At 41.3% G+C, this 24,503-nt stretch overlaps 1 protein-coding gene across 2 annotated transcripts in view; it reads right to left on the bottom strand.

Moving 5' to 3' along the window:
* ARHGEF26 (Rho guanine nucleotide exchange factor 26) overlaps positions 1 to 24,503 on the bottom strand; it is a 136,965-nt gene that overhangs the window by 55,029 nt on the left and 57,433 nt on the right. For both annotated transcript variants that reach the window (XM_066369910.1, XM_066369911.1), the window contains exon 6: positions 1,427 to 1,579. In XM_066369910.1, coding sequence (XP_066226007.1) covers positions 1,427 to 1,579 — 153 coding nt within the window. The remainder of the gene's footprint in view (positions 1 to 1,426; positions 1,580 to 24,503) is intronic.

The raw sequence follows: 24,503 nt of genomic DNA, 5'->3' as shown, positions 1-24,503 counted from the left end.
AGGGAGGAAGGGAGGGAGAGAGAGAAGGAGAGAGAGAGAAACATCATTTGCTGTTCTACTGATTTATACATTCCATGGTTGATTCTTGTCTGTGCCTGACCTGGAACTTGCAACCTTGGCAGTTGGAGATGCCATCTAACTAACTGCGCTACCCAGCAGGGCTAAGCCACCGGCATCATCTCTAAGTCACGGAGCTCTTACTTAGTCTCCCACCTCTGAAGAGTCTGATTACACAGTCTGGGATGAACCCTAGGCTTTGTCTTTTGTTTGTTTTCAGATTCCCAGGAGTTTCCAAAGTGCAAGTAAATTTGCATGTCACTGTCCTAACTGTAAATTCACATCAGTTGCCACAAAGCTCCTGTAAACACAACTACTAGTTTCCACGTGAAAGCTCAAATGATGGTAACATAAAGCTAATTTCAATAAAACTTTTAATTTTTAAGAGTTACATAATGTACAGCAGTTTCCATTCACATTCTTTTTAACTCTACCCAAAAAAAAAAAAAAAAAAGAAAACACAATGAAATATAGCTCTGATTTAAGGCTTTGTTTGAGAACAGGTAACTTGCATTTTCAAAAGTTATAAAGCAACCTTCACCGCAGCAGTTACTCGGAGGGGTTAGGAAAACTGTGGGGCGGGACTTCCCCCCAAGGGGCATTCATCAGTGTCTGCAGGCATTTTGGTTGTCATAACTACCAGCATCTAGTGGGCATGCACAAGTGCACTGTAAAGCCAATAGCTACCTGAGCTAAACAAGGCCCCTGAAAATAAGACACTCTAGACATTACTAAACAACAACTGACTCTTAAGGATAGAGATGAAATATATATCACACCAGAACTCATAGTAACCAAAAAAGGACAAAGAGAAAAGGTGTGGAGGGAAATTTAAAGCTTGTTTTTTGGTTCATAATTAAAGTCTTTAAGAACTTATTTTTTTCCATTGGCTTCCTTAAGACTTTCCCTTCTCAGACTACCCCCGGGGAAAACCAGCAATTCCTATAAACAACTAATAGAAGCTGTTTACATGGAATTGTAAAGTCACAGAGAAAACTCTGGATTTTAGGCACTAACAACCTACTCAAAAGCTCTCTCTTGGACTCAGGCGAAATACTTTAATGGCTAGTTAAAGGCTTAGAAAACTGGAGGCTTTGAAATGATCATACATTTAAAAACAAAAACAAAACAAGGAAAACAACAACATGCTAGAATTCATCATTACTTTAGAGAGAACATTCTCCACAGACTAGATTTTTCTACCCAAACATGCTTACCCTGAAAGCAATACTTGTCAACATTTCTTCCTGGTAAATAGCTCATCAAAAGGCACTTCTAAATATAATTTAAGAAATCAATTGACTTCAATCAATGTGATTTAATTAAAACAAGGTTAGAAATTAAAACTGTAATAGTCAATATAGCTTACAACAATTTTTGCAGTGTTCGCTGTTGGTAGACTTCGTTTGTACAGTATTTCACATACGGGTCAAACGTGGATGCTGTATGTTTTTCCACAATGTCGCTGATGTCATCTATGAAGATATTATTCTGATGTCTTGCTTCCAACTCTGTAAAGAATCTGAAACAACAAAGAAAAGTATTTATGCTTTCTTCTACATGCTTTACTAACAGATTGGCCTCATGTAATGATTTTTATACAGGGTTTGAAAATATCAACAGGACCAGTACCAATTCAAAAAGACACAAGCAAAAGAACTATAAAAACTGTCTAAATTTAAAAGCCTTATAACTTCAAGTAGTAGGTTTAAAACATTGATAATCCAGTTCATTTCTGTGTTTTCAAGCATATTTTAGAATATACAGATTTCACTATTTTTCAAGAATTCCATAGAGATGGGGAGTAGTAGTAAGGTTGATGCTTACCCATTTTATTATATTAAAGAGCATATGAGCAAGACACCTAAATAAGTGCTTTAAAAAGCCTGAAATAACCTAATTCTAAGTATTCTTCATCTCAAAATAAAAGTAACCATATAATTTTAAATTGAATAATATACGTGTGACATTCCATAAATTATTTAGCTTGCAATTCAGGGTTGACAGTGTATGTATTTATCTATATGTGCATATATTTCATCCAGTCCAGTTAAAATTAATTTCAGAAATAATAAATAATTTTCATAAAAATATGCATCAAATATCTAGCAACCAAAAATTGCAACCAGTTTACAGAACATCAAAATCATGTAATTGAAATAGGTTTCCACCCAAACTACTGCTGCTCAGAATGTGGTCCACAGACCAGAAGCACTGGCATCACCTAAGAGCATATTAGCAATGAGATATACCCCTCTCTCTCTCTCTCTCTCTCTCTCTCTCTCTCTCTCTCTCTCACACACACACACACACACACACACACACACACACGTCTCTCCCAATCTGAATCTGCTTCTCAGCAAGATCTCCATCCAGATGATTTGAAGGAACGTTAAAATTTGAGAACTGCCCCTACAGCTCACTTCCTGTCCAAGTTCAAAATGGTAGGAAAATCTATTAGAAATAACTATCACATGAGGGCCAAATAATTTTCTAAAAAGATGTGCTAAAGGCGAAGTCAACAGTAATTTCTAAGGCAGACTTTTGGAACAAAGGAAATTTAGTTGTCAGTAAGCTCTTTAGCATTAAGCACATCACTTTTCCGTACCATGTTGTTAGCTCCTGTCACACAGAATTCACGGTTGACAGTGACTGATACAAGAGATTTATACAAGATCATAGTAAATATGGGCTCGCATTCTTCCCCACTTATGTTATTTAAAAAAAAAAAAAAATCCTGGCACTCAGAAATAAAATAATCAAGATATTAAGAGGCTTGGCTTTTTTTTTTTTTTTTTTGTATTTTTCTGAAGCTGGAAACGGGGAAAGACAGACAGACTCCCGCATGAGCCTGACCGAGATCCACCCAGCACGCCCACCAGGGGGCGACGCTCTGCCCACCAGGGGGCGATGCTCTGCCCCTCCGGGGCGTCGCTCTGTTGCGACCAGAGCCACTCTAGCGCCTGGGGCACAGGCCAAGGAGCCATCCCCAGCGCCCGGGCCATCTTTGCTCCAATGGAGCCTCGCTGCGGGAGGGGAAGAGAGAGACAGAAAGGAAGGAGAGGGGGAGAGGTGGAGAAGCAGATGGGCGCTTCTCCTGTGTGCCCTGGCCGGGAATCGAACCTGGGACTTCTGCACACCAGGCCGACGCTCTACCACTGAGCCAACCGGCCAGGGCCAAGAGCCTTGGCTTTTATATAGTCACCTGTATATTAAACTCAACTGTATTATTAGCTTGTCATCACTACTTATTTTGTTTTTAAAGTTTCTGTAGGAGCATAAAAGACAAATACATTTTAACTTTTTAGAAGAGTAAAATCATTATACTCTGAGAAAGAAACCACATTTTTATTTCCTTTAACAAAACAAAAAATAATCAGTATGATTCCCATCCACAGATTATAATTGGCCTACTCATTCAAGTTCCTTGCTTAAAACAGCAAGAGCAAAAACTAGCTGGACTACTTGCCTTTCCCTTCAATGGTATCAGGGTTCACATGCACAATTCTTAGATAGCAGGCCAGAAAACATACCAGTATGTTCCAAACCCAGTCAACAGCTTCATATTGATATTCAAGTAAAATAACTCCATCTTAAAAATTGCAGCAATTTCAAAAACAACCAACTCCAAACTCCAAAACAAAAGCTATGTTTCTTAAAGAATATATTCCAAATGGACAGGTCCCTAACTTCAAGAAATATATGATACGTTAGGAAGATAAGAATGATAAACATAGAAGATAAATATATTTTGTTCTTGCTTTTAACTACAGGTTGAAACATAGGTGCATAAGGGTATTTGGTGGTAGCATCTTTTTTTAATTACATAAACTATATATTTTCTACTGTGGTAAAATATTTTAACCATCTTTTGGTGTGCAGTTCAATGGAGTTAATTATAGTTATGATGTTGTGCAACCATCACCATGATCTATTTCCAAAATATTTTCATCACTCTAAACAGAAAGACAACAACCATGAAGCAGTAACTCCTTATTTCCCTCTCTCCCCAGCCTGATAACCTCTAACCCACCTTCTACCTGTATAAATGTGCCTATTGTAGACATTTCATATAAGTGGAATCATACATTTGTACTTTTTGTCTGGCTTATTTCACTTAGTGCAATTTTTTTTTAAATTCAATCATATTTTTTAAAGATTTATTGATTTTAGAGAAAGGAGGGAAAGAAGAAGAAAGAAAGGAGAAATGGGGGGAGGAACGGGAAGCATCAACTCCGTAGGTGCTTGTCGTATGTACCTTGGCCAGGCAAGGCCGGATTTCAAACCAGCAACCTCAGGGTTCCAGGTCATCACTTTATCCACTGCGTCACCACAGGTCAGGCTAAGTTCAATCATATTAAGGTATGTATCAGACCTTTATTCCACTTTATGGCTAAATAATATTCCTTTAGCTGCATATACCATATTTTATTTAGCCATTCATTTGACAGACACTTAGGTAATTTTCACTTTTTGGCCATTGTAAATAATGCTGCATGAAAATTAGCATATGATATCTGTATGCTAATCTGTTTTCAAATCTTTGGGTTAAGTATATATCTAGAGATGAACTGTCATCCTGTCTCTGTGCTGATAATAGTGTACATCAAGAAAAGATAGTAGCCTGACTCGGTGGTTGCGCAGTGGATAGAGCGTCGGACTGGGATGCGGAAGACCCAGGTTCGAGACCCCCGAGATCGCCAGCTTGAGTGCAGGCTCATCTGGTTTGAGCAAAAGCTCACCAGCTTGATCCCAAGGTTGCTGGCTCGAGCAAGGGGTTACTCGATCTGCTGAAGGCCCGCAGTCAAGGCACGTATGAGAAGGCAATCAATGAACAATAAAGGTGTTGCAATGCGCAACAAAAAACTAATGATTGATGCTTCTCATCTCTCTCTGTTCGTGTCTGTCTATCCCTCTCTCTGACTCTCTCTCTGTCTCTAAAAAAAAAAAAAGAAAGAAAGAAAAGAAAAGATAGTAAACAGTAACACCAAGAAGTAATAGAGAAGCTGCTGAGTTACTGCCAAAGGGAAATTACTTCATTAAATGAAAGTTAAATAAGAAATGAGCCTTCCCTCCTGAGTGACTCATGGGAAGCGTGGACAATTAATTATAATACAAGATCTGTAACAGAGGCACACCATGAAAAGTCCCTACAGCAGGGTCACTGACAGTAAACATAGGTGAGGATGGGCTGAGGCAGGGCTTCAGTGACAAGAATGTCATTAATGGGAGCAGAGGGGCACAGCACTGTGGGCTGGACAAATGTGGGCCCAGACATGAATCTCACTCAAGAAGATGTAGGTAGGTAACTGGGCTAAGGTGTGGACCACAGGAGAAACAGGGGCAAAGAGCGAAGGCTGAAGAGCAGGTCAGAGCTTGATGGCAAAGATCTGACTGTACACTAAGAGCTTGGGCTTAATCTGTGGACAATGAGAATTTGCTTGAGAGCTGAAGCCAATAAGTCACCAAGTCAGGGAAAACTGGGACAGTGGAAGGATGGATTATAAGTGGGGAGAGAAAGACTATAATATAAGCAGGACAGTGAGATGACAAATTTGGGCAAGTGACGATAAAGCCTGGCAGGGGGAAATTAAAGAAAGGACATACATTAAGGTAACAATTTGGAGGAAAAGTTATACAATGAAGAAACTCACTGTTGGGCAGATAAAATATATTATGCTCACTTTGTTAAGGATGGTGCTGCTCACATGGAAGCCCGTCACCCAGGTGATGATATTAGTTGCCCTTCTTGCTTGGGATGGATGTGATTATATTAATGTGTGTTGGGGGCGGGCTATGGGCAGGCAGGATCCTTGTAACCTGGGCCTTGGTTTCGGGACTAAGCCTTTCCTACCCTTTTTGATGTGGGGTGGTGCACTCTCATGAGGAATCCCATTATACCTCAGATGAGTGACTTGGTATCAGAGACTTCCTTGTTTGTATATTGGATTAAAGGTCTTGATTTCTATACTATAAAGTGGGGCAGACCAGGAGCTTGTTCTCTCTTGGTTCCTGAGATTAGCATTAGAGAGAGTAAAGAGAGCAGAAAAAGGCCACGTGGAGGAGAGGAGAAGCAGCCAACATGGCAGAGTGCTGAAGGAGAAGCCAGTTTGTGCAGAGTTTGTGTAGAGAGGAGATGGGAAACAGAGATGTAATAAGGCTAGTGAGCTAAAACCTATGATTCTAGGAAACTCGGATAAGTCAGTGGCTATGGGAGCCCTGAATGGAAAGGGAAGTGTTTACTCACTGTGTGTATTTCTTGCCCGCCAGGTGTAAGCTAGGCTAAAGATGATGGCCCACCAGTTCTTGGCTCCGATGTTTCATTACCATCTGTCCAAATCTAATGAGAACCTGCATGGGCCGGGCGGCTGTGATGGTGGCCATGCCTACTGGCTTCACACTCACTATATGGGAAAGTCAGGGAAGATGCTGGGATTTCTAGTTAAGGTTTCTACCTGTGCATTAAGATTAGTCATGAACAGGGATTTAGGAGAAGGGGAGAGAAGCAAGAAGGAAGCAGTTTGATTCTGTCTTGGGGATGTCAAACAGACAGCTGAACACACACATCTGTGAGAACTCCAAGCCACAGCAATTCTAGGTAATCTGTAGTCAAGACTAGTGAATTTTAGCTGGTTTTCATAAAAAGCAAAATCTCTGTACTTTCATTCCAAGCATCTTTGAAGAAAATGTTCAAAGAAAATTGAAAGAACAAGAAACCATTCATAAAGCCATTATCATCTAAATCTGAGAAATAAATTTCTTAGGGGAAAATATCTTTTAAAACATCTTTTGTTTCTTGTCTTTAGCTAACTGTAACAATCTCAAAGAATTCAACTCTATAACTAAAAACAACACAGTCACTGGCTTTTTTCCAAATGAAAAGGAAATTCATTTATCATAGTAAATAGTTTGCCAAAGTACAAGATTAACAAAGTGCTAATGAAATATTTGTTTATGCTACTTAGGTTACTCTAATATAAACCAAGCCACTTGTCTTTTATTTTTGACATAGCATAATTAAGACACAATTTAAAGCTTTCTGTGTTAAATTATCTATTGGTTATTTTGGCAAATTTGCATATTTTACTGAGTGGAGCTACAAAAAGACCAGGCAATTATTACTGAAGTATGAGGTATTATTCCCGTAACCAAGAATGCTGCTGGTCCCTATCAAATCTGAAGCAAAAGTTAAAGTATTCTGGTTGCCTGGATGAAATGTGACTGCATTGTGGAGTTATATGCCTTATCTGAAGAATAACTTTTTAATGGAAATATATTTCAGCACTATACATTTTTTTCTGTGAAATACATTCATTAGGGAAAACAGCAGTGAGGTGGCCACTTCTGATACACTCGGTGCATGTAATTTTGCCAGCTTCACCTCCTTACAGAGAAGGCAGCAGAGACCTGCAAATATGCAGCAGACATCCCCCCACACCATTACTACTAGCCTTTTTAAAATTCAACTGGTCATGTAACTGACATGACAGATATGAACGTTTCTGATAGCTATTGAAGACTGGATGGTAAATCCACCAATCTATAGAGGAGATTAAAATGGATTTAATACAGAAAACGATTCTGCTTTAATTAGTCAACCAACAAAATCTCCTTCTATGTGTCTAGCACAGGATGACAGGCTGGCTTTAGTGGATGTCAAAGAGCAAATGATAATTATGACCAGTACTCATTGTGCCAAGTACAGTGATACACTGCCTCATTTAACTTAATCCTCAAGCCTACTTTATGAGATGGCCATTTTACCCATTTTACAGATAAGAAAACCAAGGCTAGCCCTGCTTAGGTAATGCAGTCAGTTAAAGCATAGTCGAACACACCAACGTGGTAGGATTCATCCCCGGTCAGGGCACATACAAGAATCAACCAAGGAATGCATAAATAAGTGGAACAAATTGATTTCCCTTTCTCCTTTCCTCTTTCCCTATAACCAATCAATAAATTAATTTTTAAAAAGAAAAGAAAAAAATAAACAAGGCTGTGAACCTTAAGTCAAAACTCTAAACTACTGAGCCTCAGTTTGAACCCAAAGTCGGAGCCTTTCTGAGTCCAGAGCCTGTGAACACCTCTGGCCTCTGCTCACAGGTGCCTGCTGGTACTGCCTGTCTGCTACTACTGGCTAGCCTTCAAACTGGGCAGCCAGCAAGAAGACTAACAGCTGAGCTGAAAAAGAAATATTACTTTCCAAGAAGAGCTGCTGTGGCATCATCTCAGCAAGTAAATTATAGACATCAACAGTAAAGACTTTTTCCACAGCGAACTTATGATGCAGCAAAATCAGCAGGACAGAAGAGTCAACAGCTACCCAAGGCCGGGCTCCTGGAAAACAGTGAGAATGGTGGTGGCCAGTGATCCGTTCTGGTCCTGGTCAACACAGTGTGAGCAATTATGGGATCACAGGGACCCTGTGAAACTCTGGAGTCATTCATTGCGGCCTGCTCTGTTCTCCACTGCCCTCTTCTCTGTTCCATTTATCCTTTACATCCTGGTCTACATTTCAACTCCTCCAGGAAGCTCTCTCTGATACCAGTGGGTTGGGTTAACCTCCCCTATTTTTTGTCTTTATAAACCCCTATACTTACCCTTAGGTGTCCCTACAATGACTGCAATTAATTATATTATGATTTTATTTGCACTTGTCTCTCTTGGTAAGGTCTAGAGCAGTGATTTTCAACCTTTTTTGAGCCGCGGCACATTTTTTACATTTACAAAATCCTGGGGCATACCACCTACCAAAATGACACAAAATGACACTCTAACACAGCATATATTATACATATAGTTAATAATATAGTTTCTAAATGTATTTATACTCACACCTGACCATGTCTCACGGCACACTAGTGTGCCACGGCACACTGGTTGAAAAACACTGGTCTAGAGGACGTGCCATGTCTGTTTTGTACAACACTATATATACCCAGGTCCTGTCCACAGTACCTAGAACACAGGAGACAGTCAAGTATTTGATGTAAACAAATAAAATTTGTGTTTTCAACAGAAAAGTATATAAAAATGAAACCTGTCCAAGAAATTATGTTCTATTGCTGTTTTACCAAGAATATAACCCCCACAAATTGGTCAGACTCTACCTTGCTTTTACTCACTGGTAAATCAAGTCAGTGTATATTAATTGACCACAAACTGGGTTCCCAGGACCATGCTAGGTGTAATTAAGGGTCACCAGTGAAGACACAAATTTTTGGCACAAACTTTTACAATCCCATCAAATAAGGTCACTAAAATGAGACCATAATCCAGCCCCAATTTCCTCAGTATCAGCTGCAGGTATTGGACTGCAGGGAAAACCTGTTTAAGCAGTCCATCCCCCACCCACTGAGGCAGGATTCCAGGGCGGCTCAGATGCTCAGCACTCAAGGCTCTGGTTATATAAGCACTGTCCTGTGCCCTTCTCAGAATGGCATCCTTTCAAGGCACATTTCCTTCATTAATATCTATCTTCCCAAAGCAAACTGAAATCATTCCTGGACTCCCTCCTCCCTTGAATGATCTGTCTGTCTCAGGGCTGCAGGGTCCCACCAAAGGGTCACACTCACTCAGGCTGGAGACGTGAAACATACCAGGTAGGTTTCACATGTCTGAGTTGCTGTTATATAATAAAATAGCTTCACTAAACAAAGAAATATTCCAGATAAGTGGCAGCAAACTATGTGCTGCTGGAAACACTTTCCTAACAGAACGTTCTGTACTCTATCAAAATGAATTTATATTCTGCTGTGGTTAAGTGAAATTCGGGACTGGTTTGTCAGGGAGATTTGTGTGTGTGTGTTTGGTGGTCAGTATGACACTCAAGATGAGCATCAATTTCTTTGAATACATGGGATCAGGGATAGCGAACACATGGCTGGAGTACCACCACTAACCTATGGCAGGCATCACTAACTGAGTGTGGCACTCTGCCCAGATGCAGAATTTACACTCCAGGCAACCACTATCAATCAATCAAAATTGACGATGAACACGATGAAGCTCATCTATGAATCCTTCCCCAGGCTAACACTGATAGAAAATCTGTTAATTTGACAAAAATATAGAACTGTCCTTTCTCAGTGAGTATAGCCTAGATCCCAATCCATTAAAAGATCTCACAAGGTTTCTTCCTTAACAGACTTCTCACATTCCATGTTTTACCTTTTCTTCTAAAACTTTATCTCTAGATTGATAATATGGGGATAAGGATTGAAGTTAAAAGTGTTTGGGAATGTGAGAAAAAACATTCTAAACAAAAATGTCCTGGTAGTCCTCATTCTTATTCTGATAGCTACTGTTTGATCCTTACAATCCAGGGGTCAGGAACCTATGGCTTGCGAGCCAGATGTGGCTCTTTTGATGGCTGCATCTGGCTCGCAGACAAAACTTTAATAAAAAAAATAGTAACATTAAAAATATAAAACATTCTCATGTATTACAATCCATTCATTTCCTACCTCTCATGTTCATGGTTGTGGGTGGCTGGAGCCAATCACAGCTGTCCTCCGGGACAACATCAAATTTTTATTGGATAATGCATAACGTACACAGATCACTGTATGGCTCTCACGGAATTACATTTTAAAATATGTGGCGTTCATGGCTCTCTCAGCCAAAAAGGTTCCTGACCCCTGTTATAATCTCTAGGATGGCTTTTGTTAAAAGATTTTTATCACATCTTCAAGATCTGCCTGGAGCCCTGGCCGGTTGGCTCAGTGGTAGAGCGTCGGCCTGGCGTTCAGAAGTCCCGGGTTCGATTCCCAGCCAGGGCACACAGGAGAGGCGCCCATCTGCTTCTCCACCCCTCCCCCTCTCCTTCCTCTCTGTCTCTCTCTTCCCCTCCCGCAGCCGAGGCTCCATTGGAGCAAAGATGGCCCGGGCGCTGGAGATGGCTCCTTGGCCTCTGCCCCAGGCGCTAGAGTGGCTCTGGCCGCTACAGATCGATGCCCCGGAGGGGCAGAGCATCGCCCCCTGGTGGGCGTGCCAGGTGGATCCCGGTCAGGCGCATGCGGGAGTCTGTCTGACTGTCTATCCCCGTTTCCAGCTTCAGAAAAAAAAAAAAAGATCTGCCTGGACACATGACAGAAGAGATTAAGGTGAAATAGATAAACTAAAGGTTTTCTTATTCTTAGTATCACAAAGCACAGAGCCTTCTTAGGTTTAAATCTAGCTCCTTCCCCATAGACACCTTCAGTTTAAGGCACCTAGCAGATCCCAAAGGAGGTGGGGCTGTGGTCCTGGGCAGGAAACAGCAAAGACAGACTACAGAACTGAGTGCCCCAAGACTCCCCCATATCAGTTGCGGTGCTGGCGCCCTCAGTTCTTCCTCTCCCTGATAATGTCCATGCCAGAAGGAACACAAACAGGATCCTACAAAGATAGGAACACAATATTTAAAAGTCCTTGAAATGTTAATACCATGAGACTGAGTTCTTACTGAAAATAAGAATTTAAAGTATCATCTGAATCTGCTATACAAAAGTAAATTGGAGAAAAAGGAGCCTGTTCCCATGGTAACCTTTTGCGTACTCGGTTCTTTGTTTCGGTGCTACTCATGTGCATTCATCCATATTTGAATTTCTCCCAGAAATGTGGATAACATCAATGAATGCCAGAAAGCATGTGCCAGTGTTCTTATCAAAATGTCTTTAGAAGAGACAAAAGCCTGTGTGTGCATGGCCTGGGATGCTCTGGTTTGTATTTGAGCACAACCATGAATTTACAGCTAAGGAAAAATCCCCCTATCCCCAATTTTATATATGACCTTGAAGACGGAGACCAAGTATGCCTGTTTCAGCACTTGCTCTGCGGGACCTAGCAAAGAATGAGCACTCAGTAAATGTGTGGCATGAATCAATACTAGAAACCTATTTATTCCTCCTTGCCCCATTGCTAAAGTACTATCTCTCAGGGAGAGGAACAGTGAGCAATAATGTGAAGTGTGTATTGACCAGGTTTGATTTAATAACTACAATAAATTAATTATCAGGGTCCTCACAGTAGGGCTGGGCTGAAGTGAGCAGGCACTGAATGGCTCTATGGGTTGACAAAGAATGTTTATGAAATCCTAAATACAGGGCTTATAATCTCAAGAATAGTTTTGCTAATGCATTGCCTAGCAAAAATTCTTTGAAAACTCAAAATCTAGCAAAGTGTTGAGGCACTAATAGGTGATAATTACATAACCAACTCTGTGACCCTGTCATCCTGGCTACATGGGAGGGTACTGCTGTGTATAACCCCCATTCAGTAACTCAACCAGAGGTGGCTGGGCTTGTGGTCTCTCCTTGCCCCTCCCTGGGTTTCTGTGTCCACCAAACCAGCCTCACTGTGTACATGTCATTTTCTGTAAGTTGCCTTGTGCCTTTTGTGGATACAGTTAGAGTATAAATAATAAATTACAAACAAACCAGAAAAATGTGGATTCTGGTTGCTGCTTCAAAACAGCACCGAGAATAAATTTATAGACTACTGGAAAAAAGTCAAGTTAAATAAATAAGCCTCTACATGCCGAAGCCCCTTTTTCTAGTGTGGGTGGGTCTTCGGACATAAAATCAGCACAGGGAAGAGCATGTTCCTCTTCAGGGACTGTCTCCAGACACTCTTTAGGTAGTCCCCATTATATTTCAAGGCAGAATTCAATCCACAAGGAAGAATAACATTTAAAGTAAGCCACAAATTGCATCTCAGTTTTTCTTTACTAAATATGCCCAAAGAAAGTTATCTTCCTAAAAGAAAAGAATGCTTTCTATGGCTCCCATCAGTTTCATCCAAAATAAATAAATAAATAAAACAAAATAAAAATAAGAAAGTAGAATTCTGAATTTTTAAAATTCTAGAAGTCAATGTCCATAATAATCTAAGAAAAATGATGTTTGTCTTCACGAAAGACAGAATTTACTGTCGTCTCTGACATTTTTTCCAATATGCTCCCGTTCACCCAGAACTGGCTCTGGTCTGAGCTCTTCATACAACCTCATCTTCAACTCTTATCAAGGATTTTTTTTTTCTCATCAGGAATTTTTAAAATACTTTCCCTTTAGATGGTCATTCATACTGCTTAGCAGGTATAGAAAAAGAGGTAAATAAGTTCCCATCCTGGTTTTTAAGTGCATTTAAGCTAATGATAAATTTCTGTTGTTTCATTTATCGGCCATGAAAAAGAAGGAAATCTTACCAATTACTATGGCATGAATGGACCTAGAATGTATGATGATCAGTGAAATAAGTCAGATAGAGAAAGACAAATACCAGATGATTTCACTTATATGTGGAATAATCTAAAGAACAAAATAAAGACACAAATGAAACAGAAACAGACTCATGGACACAGAGAACAGATTGATGGTTGCCAGAGGGTACAGGGGCTGGGAAACTGGGTAAAGAGGTTAAGGATTAAGAAGTACAAATTGGTAGTTACAAATAGTCATGAGGATGTATATACAGCACGGAATATAGTCAGTAACATTGAGACAACTACACATGGTGCCAGGTGGGTCCTGGAAACATTGAGGGGAACGCTTTGCAAACTATGTGATTAGCTAACCAGTGTGCTATACACCTGAAACCAATACAAAATAATACTGAAAGTAAACTGTAATCAAAAAAAAAAAAATTTAAAAAAACAAACAACTGAATGGAGAAGACCAGCCCAGTCTTTAGTCCAGCCACACACAATCAGTTCAAGAAAGACCACAGAGAACACAGTGACAGGGACGCACACCAGGAAGAAGAGAAAAGGTTCTACAGGATAATGGTAGAGAAGCATGCAGGAATAAAAGGAGAGAATGGGCCCTCCCTGCATAGTTCAGTCAGAAAGAGCATTGTCCCAAAGCACCCAGGTTGTGGGTTCTACCCTTAGGGCATGTATGGGAAGCAACCAAACAATGACCTAAGAAGAGCAACAAATAAATGCTTCTCTCTCTCTCTCCTTTCCTCTCTCTGTCTTTCTAAAATCAATTAATTACACTGGGAAACAAATTTTTTTTTCCTTTTCTGTTGCATGAGGTTTTAGAACTGTTTCTATATACTTCTGCATCACTGATTCCAAATCTGAAATCCATTTTTTGGAGCATGCTCTAGGTTTTATGCAATTTTAATTTCTTTTTGTTACAGTTAATGGCATGCATTGGTTTTTAAACTGGAGTTAAAGGGCAACAACTCTTGGATTGAACATAACCACAAGGCAATTAATGTTTTACAAACATCACTTATGTAATTGTAGTTCTTTTTAAATGTAAAAAATTATTATCTGATAAAAACACCCTCTTATTTTGTTTTAAGATTGAATCATGGGCCCTGGCCGGTTGGCTCAGTGGTAGAGCGTCGGCCTGGCGTGCAGAAGTCCTGGGTTCGATTCCCGGCCAGGGCACACAGGAGAAGCGCCCATCTGCTTCTCCACCCTTCCCCCTCTCCTTCCTCTCTGTCTCTCTCTTCCCCTCCCGCAGCCGAGGCTCCATTGGAGCAAAGATGGCCCGGGCGCTGGGGATGGCTCCTTGGCCTCTGCCCCAGGCACTAGAGTGGCTCTGGTCTCGGCAGAGTGACCTCCCAGAGGGGCAGAGCATCGCCCCCTGGTGAGCAGAGCGTTGCTCCCTGGTGGGCGTGCCGGGTGGATCCCGGTCGGGTGCATGCGGGAGTCTGTCTGACTGTCTCTCCCCGTTCCTAGCTTCAGAAAAAATACAAAAAAAAAAAAAAAGATTGAATCATGGCTTCTTCGAGTAGGCATAAATGTAAGAATAATCCTGACACCTTTTGTTATGTATGTGGCTGTTACACACTTCAACATCAAAGGGGCAATATTTCATTATTTGTGACACGTGCATATATTGCCTATTTTCAAGTTCCCCTTGGCGATCAAGACAAGAATTGGGCTCCTCATATTATGTGTCATAATTGTGAGGAAATGCTTCATGACTGGACAAAAGCAAAACACAAAGAAATGTCTTTTGGTATTCCTATGGTTTGGTGTGAATCTAAGGACCACAGCAGTATCTATTATTTCTGTCTGATCCATACAAAGGGCATTGGCAAGAAAAAATGGCATATGATTGCATATCCCAATATTCCTTCAGCAATACGACCTTTCCCACACTCTGAGACACTGCTGGTTCCAGTTTTCTTTTTTTTTTTTTTTTTTGTATTTTTCTGAAGCTGGAAACGGGGAGAGACAGTCAGACAGACTCCCGCATGCGCCCGACCGGGATCCACACGGCACGCCCACCAGGGGCGACGCTCTGCCCACCAGGGGGCAATGCTCTGCCCCTCTGGGGCGTCGCTCTGCTGCGACCAGAGCCACTCTAGCGCCTGGGGCAGAGGCCAAGGAGCCATCCCCAGCACCCGGGCCATCTTTGCTCCAATGGAGCCTTGGCTGCGGGAGGGGAAGAGAGAGACAGAGAGGAAGGAGGGGGGGTTGGAGAAGCAAATGGGCGCTTCTCCTATGTGCCCTGGCCGGGAATCAAACCCGGGTCCCCCGCACGCCAGGCCGACGCTCTACCGCTGAGCCAACCGGCCAGGGCCTGGTTCCAGTTTTCAATGGTTTTATTTCTTCTAAGGATGAAGAAAGTGAACACAGTGATCAAGTGTATTTTGATAAGATGCATGAGGAAATGGTTGTAGGATCTGAAGGGTCTTCTTCTAATGCCAAGCAGTCATTAACCCCTCAGCAGTTTAGCCAAACCGAATTGAATGACTTTAAGTAAGAGATTTGGGCCTATCAAAGAAAGCAGCTGAGTTATTAGCCTCCAGGCTTCAAGAAAAGAATGTACTTCACCGGTCCACTAAAGTATCCCATTTCAGGAAGTGTGAACAAAGTTCTATGGACTTTTTTTCTGAAGACAAACACTTGTTTACTGTCATAGTATCAGTAGTCTTCTCAGCCAGCTAGGTGTTACCACTTACAGTCCAACAGAATGACGGCTATTTCTTGACAGCTCTAAACGGAGTCTGAACTGTTCTACACCAGAGTTTTTCAACCAGTGTGCCACGGCACACTAGTATGCCATGAGACATGGTCAGGTATGCCGTGGGGAAATTAAACATGGGTCCCTAAACTACGGCCTGCATGCTGGATACAACCTGCGGAGGCTATTTATCTGGCCCGCCGCCAGCCGCCTCCATCCGAACATAAACATTCCCCTCACAATCCCTCCAGCTATCAGCTACAGGAAGAGTGGAGGCACAGGGAACACTCACTAACCAATCACCTTCTAGGATTCATCCCGACCACTAGCGATGAACCAACAGTAGGCTGTCTCTCATCCACACCCAGGAAGGTCCCTGCTTGGGCTGCCGCGCACTTGTCATTGTGTGGCCGCGGTGAGTAGTTGAAGCTGCTACTCCTCCCCATGGTCCCGATTTCTAATCCTGGTCAGGACTGGAGGTAAATGTTGCCACCACTAGATGAAGCCTCAGCCTCAGCTGGTTATGTCTATCCTGATGTGTATATAGATATTTGACCTTTTTCTTTTTAAAAGAGGCCCCCTCAGAGGGTGATATACAATGCATCACAATGTTATCTATATTGTATATGGCCTCCTGAAGGGTCATCTTCTTAAAGAGCTCAGTCTATATACACCATCAAAACAGACAGAACCAAGGCCCCTGCACCCAGCTGACCATGGGATTTGAACCCACAACCTCAGGGAGAACTCTAGTATTTATCAGAATCCTCACCTAGAAAGCAAACTTCTCAATCTGACAGTAGAGATGCTCTGAGAACTTATGATGTTACACAAGTACCCAACATTTTCTAAAATTGATTTTGTTCAGTCTCTATATAGAGAGAGTATTTGCCAAATTGATTTGAACCCACCTTGATGAAAGCTCCAGTATCTATTAGCGCTCCCATTTTCAACCACATATCTATGTGAGCTGAGCTTCTCAAGCTTGACTGCGATAAAAACTAAAAACAGAGAGAGACTGAGAACTGTTGAGGAAGAGCTTCGTGTGTGTCTTTCTACCATTCCTGCCAGGATATCCCTTTTGTGTTCATCGAAACAGGCCCAGGTTTCACACTAAGTGAGTATAAATACATTTAGAAACTATATTATTAACTACATGTATAATATGTACTGTGTTAGAGTGTCATTTTGTGTCATTTTGGTAGGTGGTGTGCCCCAGGATTTTGTAAATGTAAAAAATGTGCCATGGCTCAAAAAAGGTTGAAATCACTGTTCTACACAACGGTAATGTTTATGCAGCAGTTCCAATTGGTTATTCAACTCATCTGCGAGAAGATTATAATGACATAAAAATTGTCCTCAATTTTCTGAAGTATGAGGAGCATAACTGGATCATTTGTGTGGATCTTAAAATAGGACAACAGAGAGGTTTAACGAAGTACCCTTGCTTTCTGTGTTTGTGGGACAGCCAAGCTTGGGAGAAACACTGGACACAGAAGGAGTGGCTGAAACGTGAAGCTCTAGAAGTAGGGATGCAAAATATTGTGAATGAACCTGTAGTTAATTGAGACAGGATCATTTTTCCCCCACTTCACATCAAACTTGGCTTAATAAAGCAGTTTGTTCAGGCTTTGAATAGAGAAAGTGAATGCTTTCAACATATTATTTCTGCTTTTCCTGCCTTGTCTTTCAAGAAGATAAAAGCAGATGTATTCGATGGACCTTAAATTTGAACCCTCATATGTGACAAAGAATTTGCCAGGAAGATGAATAAAGAGGAGAAAGCAGTATGGCAGTCTTTTGTGGCAGTTATAAAGAACTTCCTTGGCAACAAAAAAAGCAGAAAACTATGAACTTCTGGTTCAAAGGATGCTGTTGACTTTCCGCGACATTGGATGTAACATGAGCGTTAAGATTCACTTCCTGGCCCTGGCCGGTTGGCTCAGTGGTAGAGCGTCGGCCTGGCGTGCAGGTGTCCCAGGTTCGATTCCCAGCCAGGGCACACAGGAGAAGCGCCCATCTGCTTCTCCACCCCTCCCCCTCTCCTTCCTCTCTGTCTCTCTCTTCCCCTCCCGCAGCCAAGGCTCCATTGGAGCAAAGTTGGCCCAGGCACTGAGGATGGCTCCATGGCCTCTGCCTCAGGCGCTAGAATGGCCCTGGTTGCAACAGAGCAACACCCCAGGATGGGTAGAGCATCGCCCCCTGGTGGGCATGCCGGGTGGATCCCGGTCAGGAGCATGCGGGAGTCTGTCTGACTGCCTCCCCGTTTCCAACTTCAGAAAAATACACACACAAAAGGATTCACTTTCTCAACAGTCACCTTGATAAGTTTCCCGAAAATCTTGGAGCTGTTAGTGATGAGCAGACTACTGACGGAGCATCAAACGAGATTGTCCTCAACAAGTACACAAACGCAAGAGTTACAAACACAAATTTTTTCCTGAATAGAATTTAAATTGGTTTTGCACAAATTTTATGATTAAAATAAGTGTTTTAGTATGTTCTATTTTGAAATTGTAGACAAATCCTGATGCAATCATCTTTTAGTGTATTAGTGTATTTACTGCATTACGTAAATTATATTTTCACAAAGATGATTTCCAAGACATTCCACTTATGTTAAACTAAATGTTGAAAATTTTACAAAAAGATGAAAACCTAAAATCTTGAATTGCAAAAAAAACTGTAGCTTACAGAGAAATACTAATGTCAGATTTGAGATCAGCACACTCGAATTAGGTAAGAACAAGTGTTTTTTGTGGATGCAACAAAAATTTTGTTCCCCAGTGTTATTAAAGAGAGAGAGAGAAGATTAAGCCTCCAGCACTCTGACAATGCCAAAACCAGGTTTCCCATGGTGTCCTTCCCAACCTTCTTGCTTTCCTTCAACTTAGGTGCTCTCTTACCTCACGATTAGATTAATAATATCTAAAAGTGAATACACTTTCAGATAAAGTCCAATTCACATTGTACCTCCTGTAGCAAGGCTAATCATGCACCATTACATCACACCCCTGGAAATTGTATGCAGATTATTGGCTATGGGTACAGGCTTGGGAGCCAGATGACCTGGGCCAGACCCCTCTTTTATTAGCCATGTAACCTTAGGCAACTTGCTTAATGTCTCCATGCCCTATTTCCTCATTTGTAAAATGGGAATAATAATGGTATGACCTCATATGACTACCATATTCATGATGACTGAATAAATTAAAATAATTTAAGAGCTTAGAACACAGTCTGGCACATGCTCATTAACATTAATTATCACTTAAAGTGTAATAAAATGCTTTTCTCTCCTATATGAATTCACACAATTCACATGGCTTTGACAAAATGCCAGGAGGCCTTCTTGTTTCTCCAGTCCAGTCTGCTCAAGGGCAGCAAGTCAACCTCCTCTATTTCCATCAACTAACTCTACATACACCAACCAAATCCTCTCATAATCACAGTTACACACTTTCTCTTCAACTAACTCTACATACACCAAATCCTCTCATAATCACAGTTACACACTTTCTCTTCAACTTTTAAAAATTGTAATAGGTACTTGCCAATGACAAGATTACAGAACGATCCAGCTCAGTCCTTTTTAGTCCCATGTGTTGGTACCCCTCAGTGAGTGACAGATGGGAAAGCAACAAACTAGCGTAAACTAATAATTTTCTGCCAAGAAGTGGTGGAACATTTCTTTACATGTAAATACTGTTCTTGGCCTTGGCTCCAAATCACTGTGAAGAACAAGTCATGTCACAATTAAGAGGCTTTAAGCCAGCCAAGTCCCAGACACACTTGGCTAAAACACAAAGGGTACCATATTTATTTTTAGAGCCCCTGTGGGAGACTATGTAATGGCCCCCAAAGATGTCCATATCCTATGACTATGTTGTCTTACATGATAAAAGTGACTATGCAAATGTTATTAAGGATTTGTGGGTGGGTAAATCACCCTGGATTAGCGGGGGTGGGGGGGTGGGGCGGGGGGGGGGGGGCAATGGCATCACTACAGTCTAAGCAGTAGGCAGGAGGATCAGAATCAGAGAGAAGATAAAAGCATGAAAGCAGAATCCAGAAGAAAAGAAGATGCCATGCAGCTGGCTTTCAGGGATAGAAAAAAGGGTCATACAACAAGGAATATAGATGACCTGTCTTCTAGTCTCCAGAAGAAATCAGTACTGCCAACACTTGATTTTATCCCATGAAACTGACTTCAGATTTCTGACCTTCAGAATTCTAAAAGAATACACTTATGTGTTTTAATCCACTAAATTTGGACTAATTTGTTATAGCAACAATAGGAAATTTGTTATAGCAACAATAGGAAACTAATACACTCCCTTAATCCACTTTAGATATATCTCTCTCTTCTAACTTCCTTCTCCCTCTCTAATATCTAACATCTAGTAGCTGCACATACCAGCCCCTGGATAACTCATGCTCCTGACTTTAGAGCTCCATCAATTCCAGAAGGCTGGAGAGTCCAAACCTAGATCCCTCCCTTACTCATTCATTCAGTGACTTTTTACTGAACACTTAACCACGTTCCAGCCTCATTCTAGGCACATAGAACACACAGCCCAGAGCCACTGCAACCAAAACCCTGCATTCCTGGTACTGACAATCTGGCTCCTAGGGAAGTGAGCCCTCTCTGTTCTACTCCCCAGGGGCCCTCCTAGAAGACATCACAAAAACCTCTTAGCACCACTGGTGAAATGGGACAGAACACTTTGCTTCTAAGTACACTAAAAAATACTTAAAAACACAGCAGACTTTTGCATTAGGTGACTGCCAGGGAGGAAGAGGGGGACGAGGAAGGTGTATTATGAGCAAAGAAGGGAACTCACAGGTTGTATCCTGTGTCCAAAGAATGTGGGGTAGACTTCGGGATCTGTTAATGGTCAACTTTCACAGGGGCTATGACACAAACAAGTTTAAGAACCAATAGCTTTGTATAATGCATATACCTAACATAAAAGGATACAGAAAAACTGGGAAATTACTATAAAATGAAATGATAAATATAGCCTTGGCCTAGGAGTGAAGAATTCCAAGTGTCATTTCAATTCCTTCCTTAAGTAGTAGAGAACCACTGAGGTTTCTTGTATTTCAGGAAAGTAATTCTAGAGGTAGGGGAAAGGATAGGATGTAGGATGGAAGGCTGAACTAAGATGCAAAAAACAAGGCAAGGAGGGCAGCCACAAGTCTGCATACATAATCCTAATAGCAAAGAAAGCTGGTAGTTCCTCAATATATCAAACACAGAGTCACCACATGACCTAACGAGCCCACTCCCCAGTACATACGCAAGGGAAATGAAAAACCTATGATCACACAAAATCTGTACACAAATATTTACAGCAACACAATTTATAATAGCAAAAGGAAGGAACAGCCCAATTTCCATCAACTGGTAAATGGATAAATAAAATGTGGTAGAGCCACATAATGGAATATTACTCACCAATGAAAAGAAAGTACTGACATATAACAATATCAATGAACCTTGGAAATATTATGCCAGGTGAAAGAAGCCAGTCATAAAAGATCACATATTGTATGACTGCGTTAATATGAAATGTCCAGAACAGTCAAATCTATAGAAACAGAAAGTAGACTGCTGACTGCCCAGGCTTGGGGATGGGGTGGGAGTGGGGGTGGAGAATGAGTACTAATGCGTACAGTGCTTTTTTGCGACAATGAAAACGTGAAATTGAGTGTGGTGATGTTCATTCAATCTGCAAGTATTCTAAAAAACACCAAATTATCCATCTTAAATGGGTTATTTGTGTGGTATATGAGTTATTCTCTCAACAAAGCTCTCTAATGGAAAGGACAGCACCTGAGAAATGGTCAGAAGGTGTAAAAGCTGCTATCTTCTCATTCTGTCCATGTATAGAGGTCTCTCTTTGCCTATTTTCCCAGAGAATGGATTGTGTATCTGTTTCATCTCTTTTCAAGGGACTCTAACGACAAGTCCCAAGATTTAAACAATAAAGAAGATCTGTTCTGGCTGAAGCAAGGTCTCGAGGCCCAGAGTCGGGTTGTTCAGCTTCCCTAACTCCCAAATTGGCCGACCCTCACGTGCCTTCAGGGAATTCCCAGCCCCCTGGGACACAATCTGAAACCGCTCTGTAGACCCAGAGGGCTGAGAGATGTGGGAATGTTAAGCATCTTTGTAGAGTCAGGGGAGGGAACCCAGCCAAGATCTCCCTAGTCACACCAGGGGCCTGGAGATGGTATGTCCACACAAAGTAGCCCTGCCCCACAGCACAGGCCTTGAACCCAAGTAACAACTGTTGGCCTTCAGCTTCTTCACCATACAAGAGTTCCTAGTAAGAGTGAGAAATGGTTTCATTTATAGAACGCTAAGAAAAGTTTGTTTCCTAGCCTTCCCATACGCTTTCAGAGAAGTCCAATAATGGCAACTTATTCCAAATGGGTCAACATGTTCCCAAAGTCATACTCAGCATTTGACCACAACTAAAATGATGGCAGCTTTTAACTTTAATAAATGAATTTAAAATTACAAAATATGTTATTTATTCCTTTAGAGAAATCTCCATAGCATATGTACTTCTTAAATCTACATTTCCTGCTGCCAGTCAGTAATTTATAAACCACAAACAGTCACATTTCACCAAGGCTAGTGTTCTGTTTTACATACACACACCTCTTCCTTCTCCTATATCTCTACCACAACCCGTACCCCAAAACACACATCTTCTCTTCTGTAATGTGTTTTGTTCTTTGTGGTATATACCCCACCTCTCTTTATCTCCCTGCATCAACCCACTTTTAAAGAGCCTACCAAAGCCTCTTCTAAAGACTCTGGCCCTCCATCCCCTTCCTCTGAACCATCAATCAGACATAGCTGTCTAAACCAAATTCTGACTGCTGGTTTCTAACCACACAACCTCCCCTAAGAAAAGCCCGCAGATGCACAGCCAGCTCTCTGAGCCGCTTAACCAGCTGCATGCCTGCGCCTACCTACAAAAGGACCTTCAGAATCATTACAGAATCTTCTTTGATTGCTTGTTAAGAATGTTGACACTAGGTCACCACAACTGTGTCATTCGCCACGATATGTAGTGGCTAGATTGTAGAGATGTGACCACTTACAGTTTGCATTCTCTAGCTTTTCTTCTTCTTCTTCTTTTTAATTTTCCTTAAATCTTAATAGCTGTGCTGAAAACTATGGCAAAGAGCTAATCTGTACTTTGGAGATGTGTGTATGTGTGTATATATATATATATATATATATACACACACACACACACACACACACATATATACACATATATATATATATATATGTATTTGATCAATTTTCCAAAAAAGAGCCACTCCCAACCACATTCCCCACCCTCATTTTCCACCACAGAAGCAGAGCTGACTCCTAGCTCACTGCAGAGATTAGAGAAAAACTAAAGAAACTGCCTACTTGTAGTTTACTCCAGAGAGAGCTGCCCTGTGGACCCCTTCACAAGGGGGATGGTCTCCAGTTTAAAAAGAATGCAGGAGATGACACCTATGGGGGGAAGGGCAGTGTTACTGGACAGCTGGACCATGGGATCCAGGCCTGCTGAGGCACATAACCACTAAGTTGTCAGCGACCATTCCAGTTTTCTGTAACACATCAGATACCGAAAATGCCTCAGCACCAACACTAACAAGCCAGCGTGAGTTTCAGCTACAGATAATTTTTCGTCATTAGACCTGATAGCCTCAATAGACCTGGTACAGTGGTCTACTGTTTCCACGTGGTTTTACACTTCTCTCCACTAAGCAGTAGTACCTTATCCAAGGGCTTCCCTTAGAACTCATTATAGCACTGCAAATAAATACCACTGGTTTCTTTCTAAAACAAAACTAAGTAAAATATTCAATATAAATTCTTTGTTTTCTTCTTCTTCTTTTCTTTCTTTTTTTTTTTGGGGGGGGGGGGGAGTGTAGTGGAATATCCCATTGCATGGCCTTGGATGGGAATACAGCCAACAAGAAAAGAATGTTTTGCCAAGAGAATTGTTTTGTGACTTGAAGGCGGGTCGCTGAAACAGGTCTATGTTACTGAAGGCAGTTACTGGGCTTTTTCAGTAAAACATTCTCATAAGATATCTTATCCCTTGAGATAAAGAGAGGAATGTTGCGGGAACCATAGAAGCAATAGCAATTAATGCCTTTTGATATTATATTGTTATTAAGCTATCATGCATGTATACTCCATGTATCTTTAAGTAAAAGTTATGCTTGATGTTATGCCAATTTCTCAGTAAACAGGCTTTTTGAAATCTTGTGAATAAAAATAGGACACAGCGCAATCTCGGGGCCATTTTCCTGAGCGAGCGGTGGTCCTTTGCTAGTCCATGATGATTTCGTCTGCTGATCTCTCTCTCTGCGCCCCCAACTCACAAAAGGGGGGGCTACCTAAAAAAACTGTAAAATCAATTATAAAAAATTGACATATGAGAAGTGGTCTCCGAAACAAAAAAATCACTTGCAGTTTATATTATTGGTAGTGATCAGTGAAATACTACCTTA

Source organism: Saccopteryx leptura, chromosome 2 (genome assembly GCF_036850995.1).
Source record: "Saccopteryx leptura isolate mSacLep1 chromosome 2, mSacLep1_pri_phased_curated, whole genome shotgun sequence".
Lineage (NCBI taxonomy): Eukaryota > Metazoa > Chordata > Mammalia > Chiroptera > Emballonuridae > Saccopteryx > Saccopteryx leptura.
Note: the sequence above shows the minus strand (reverse complement) of the source record. Positions and strands in the feature narration are given on the sequence as shown.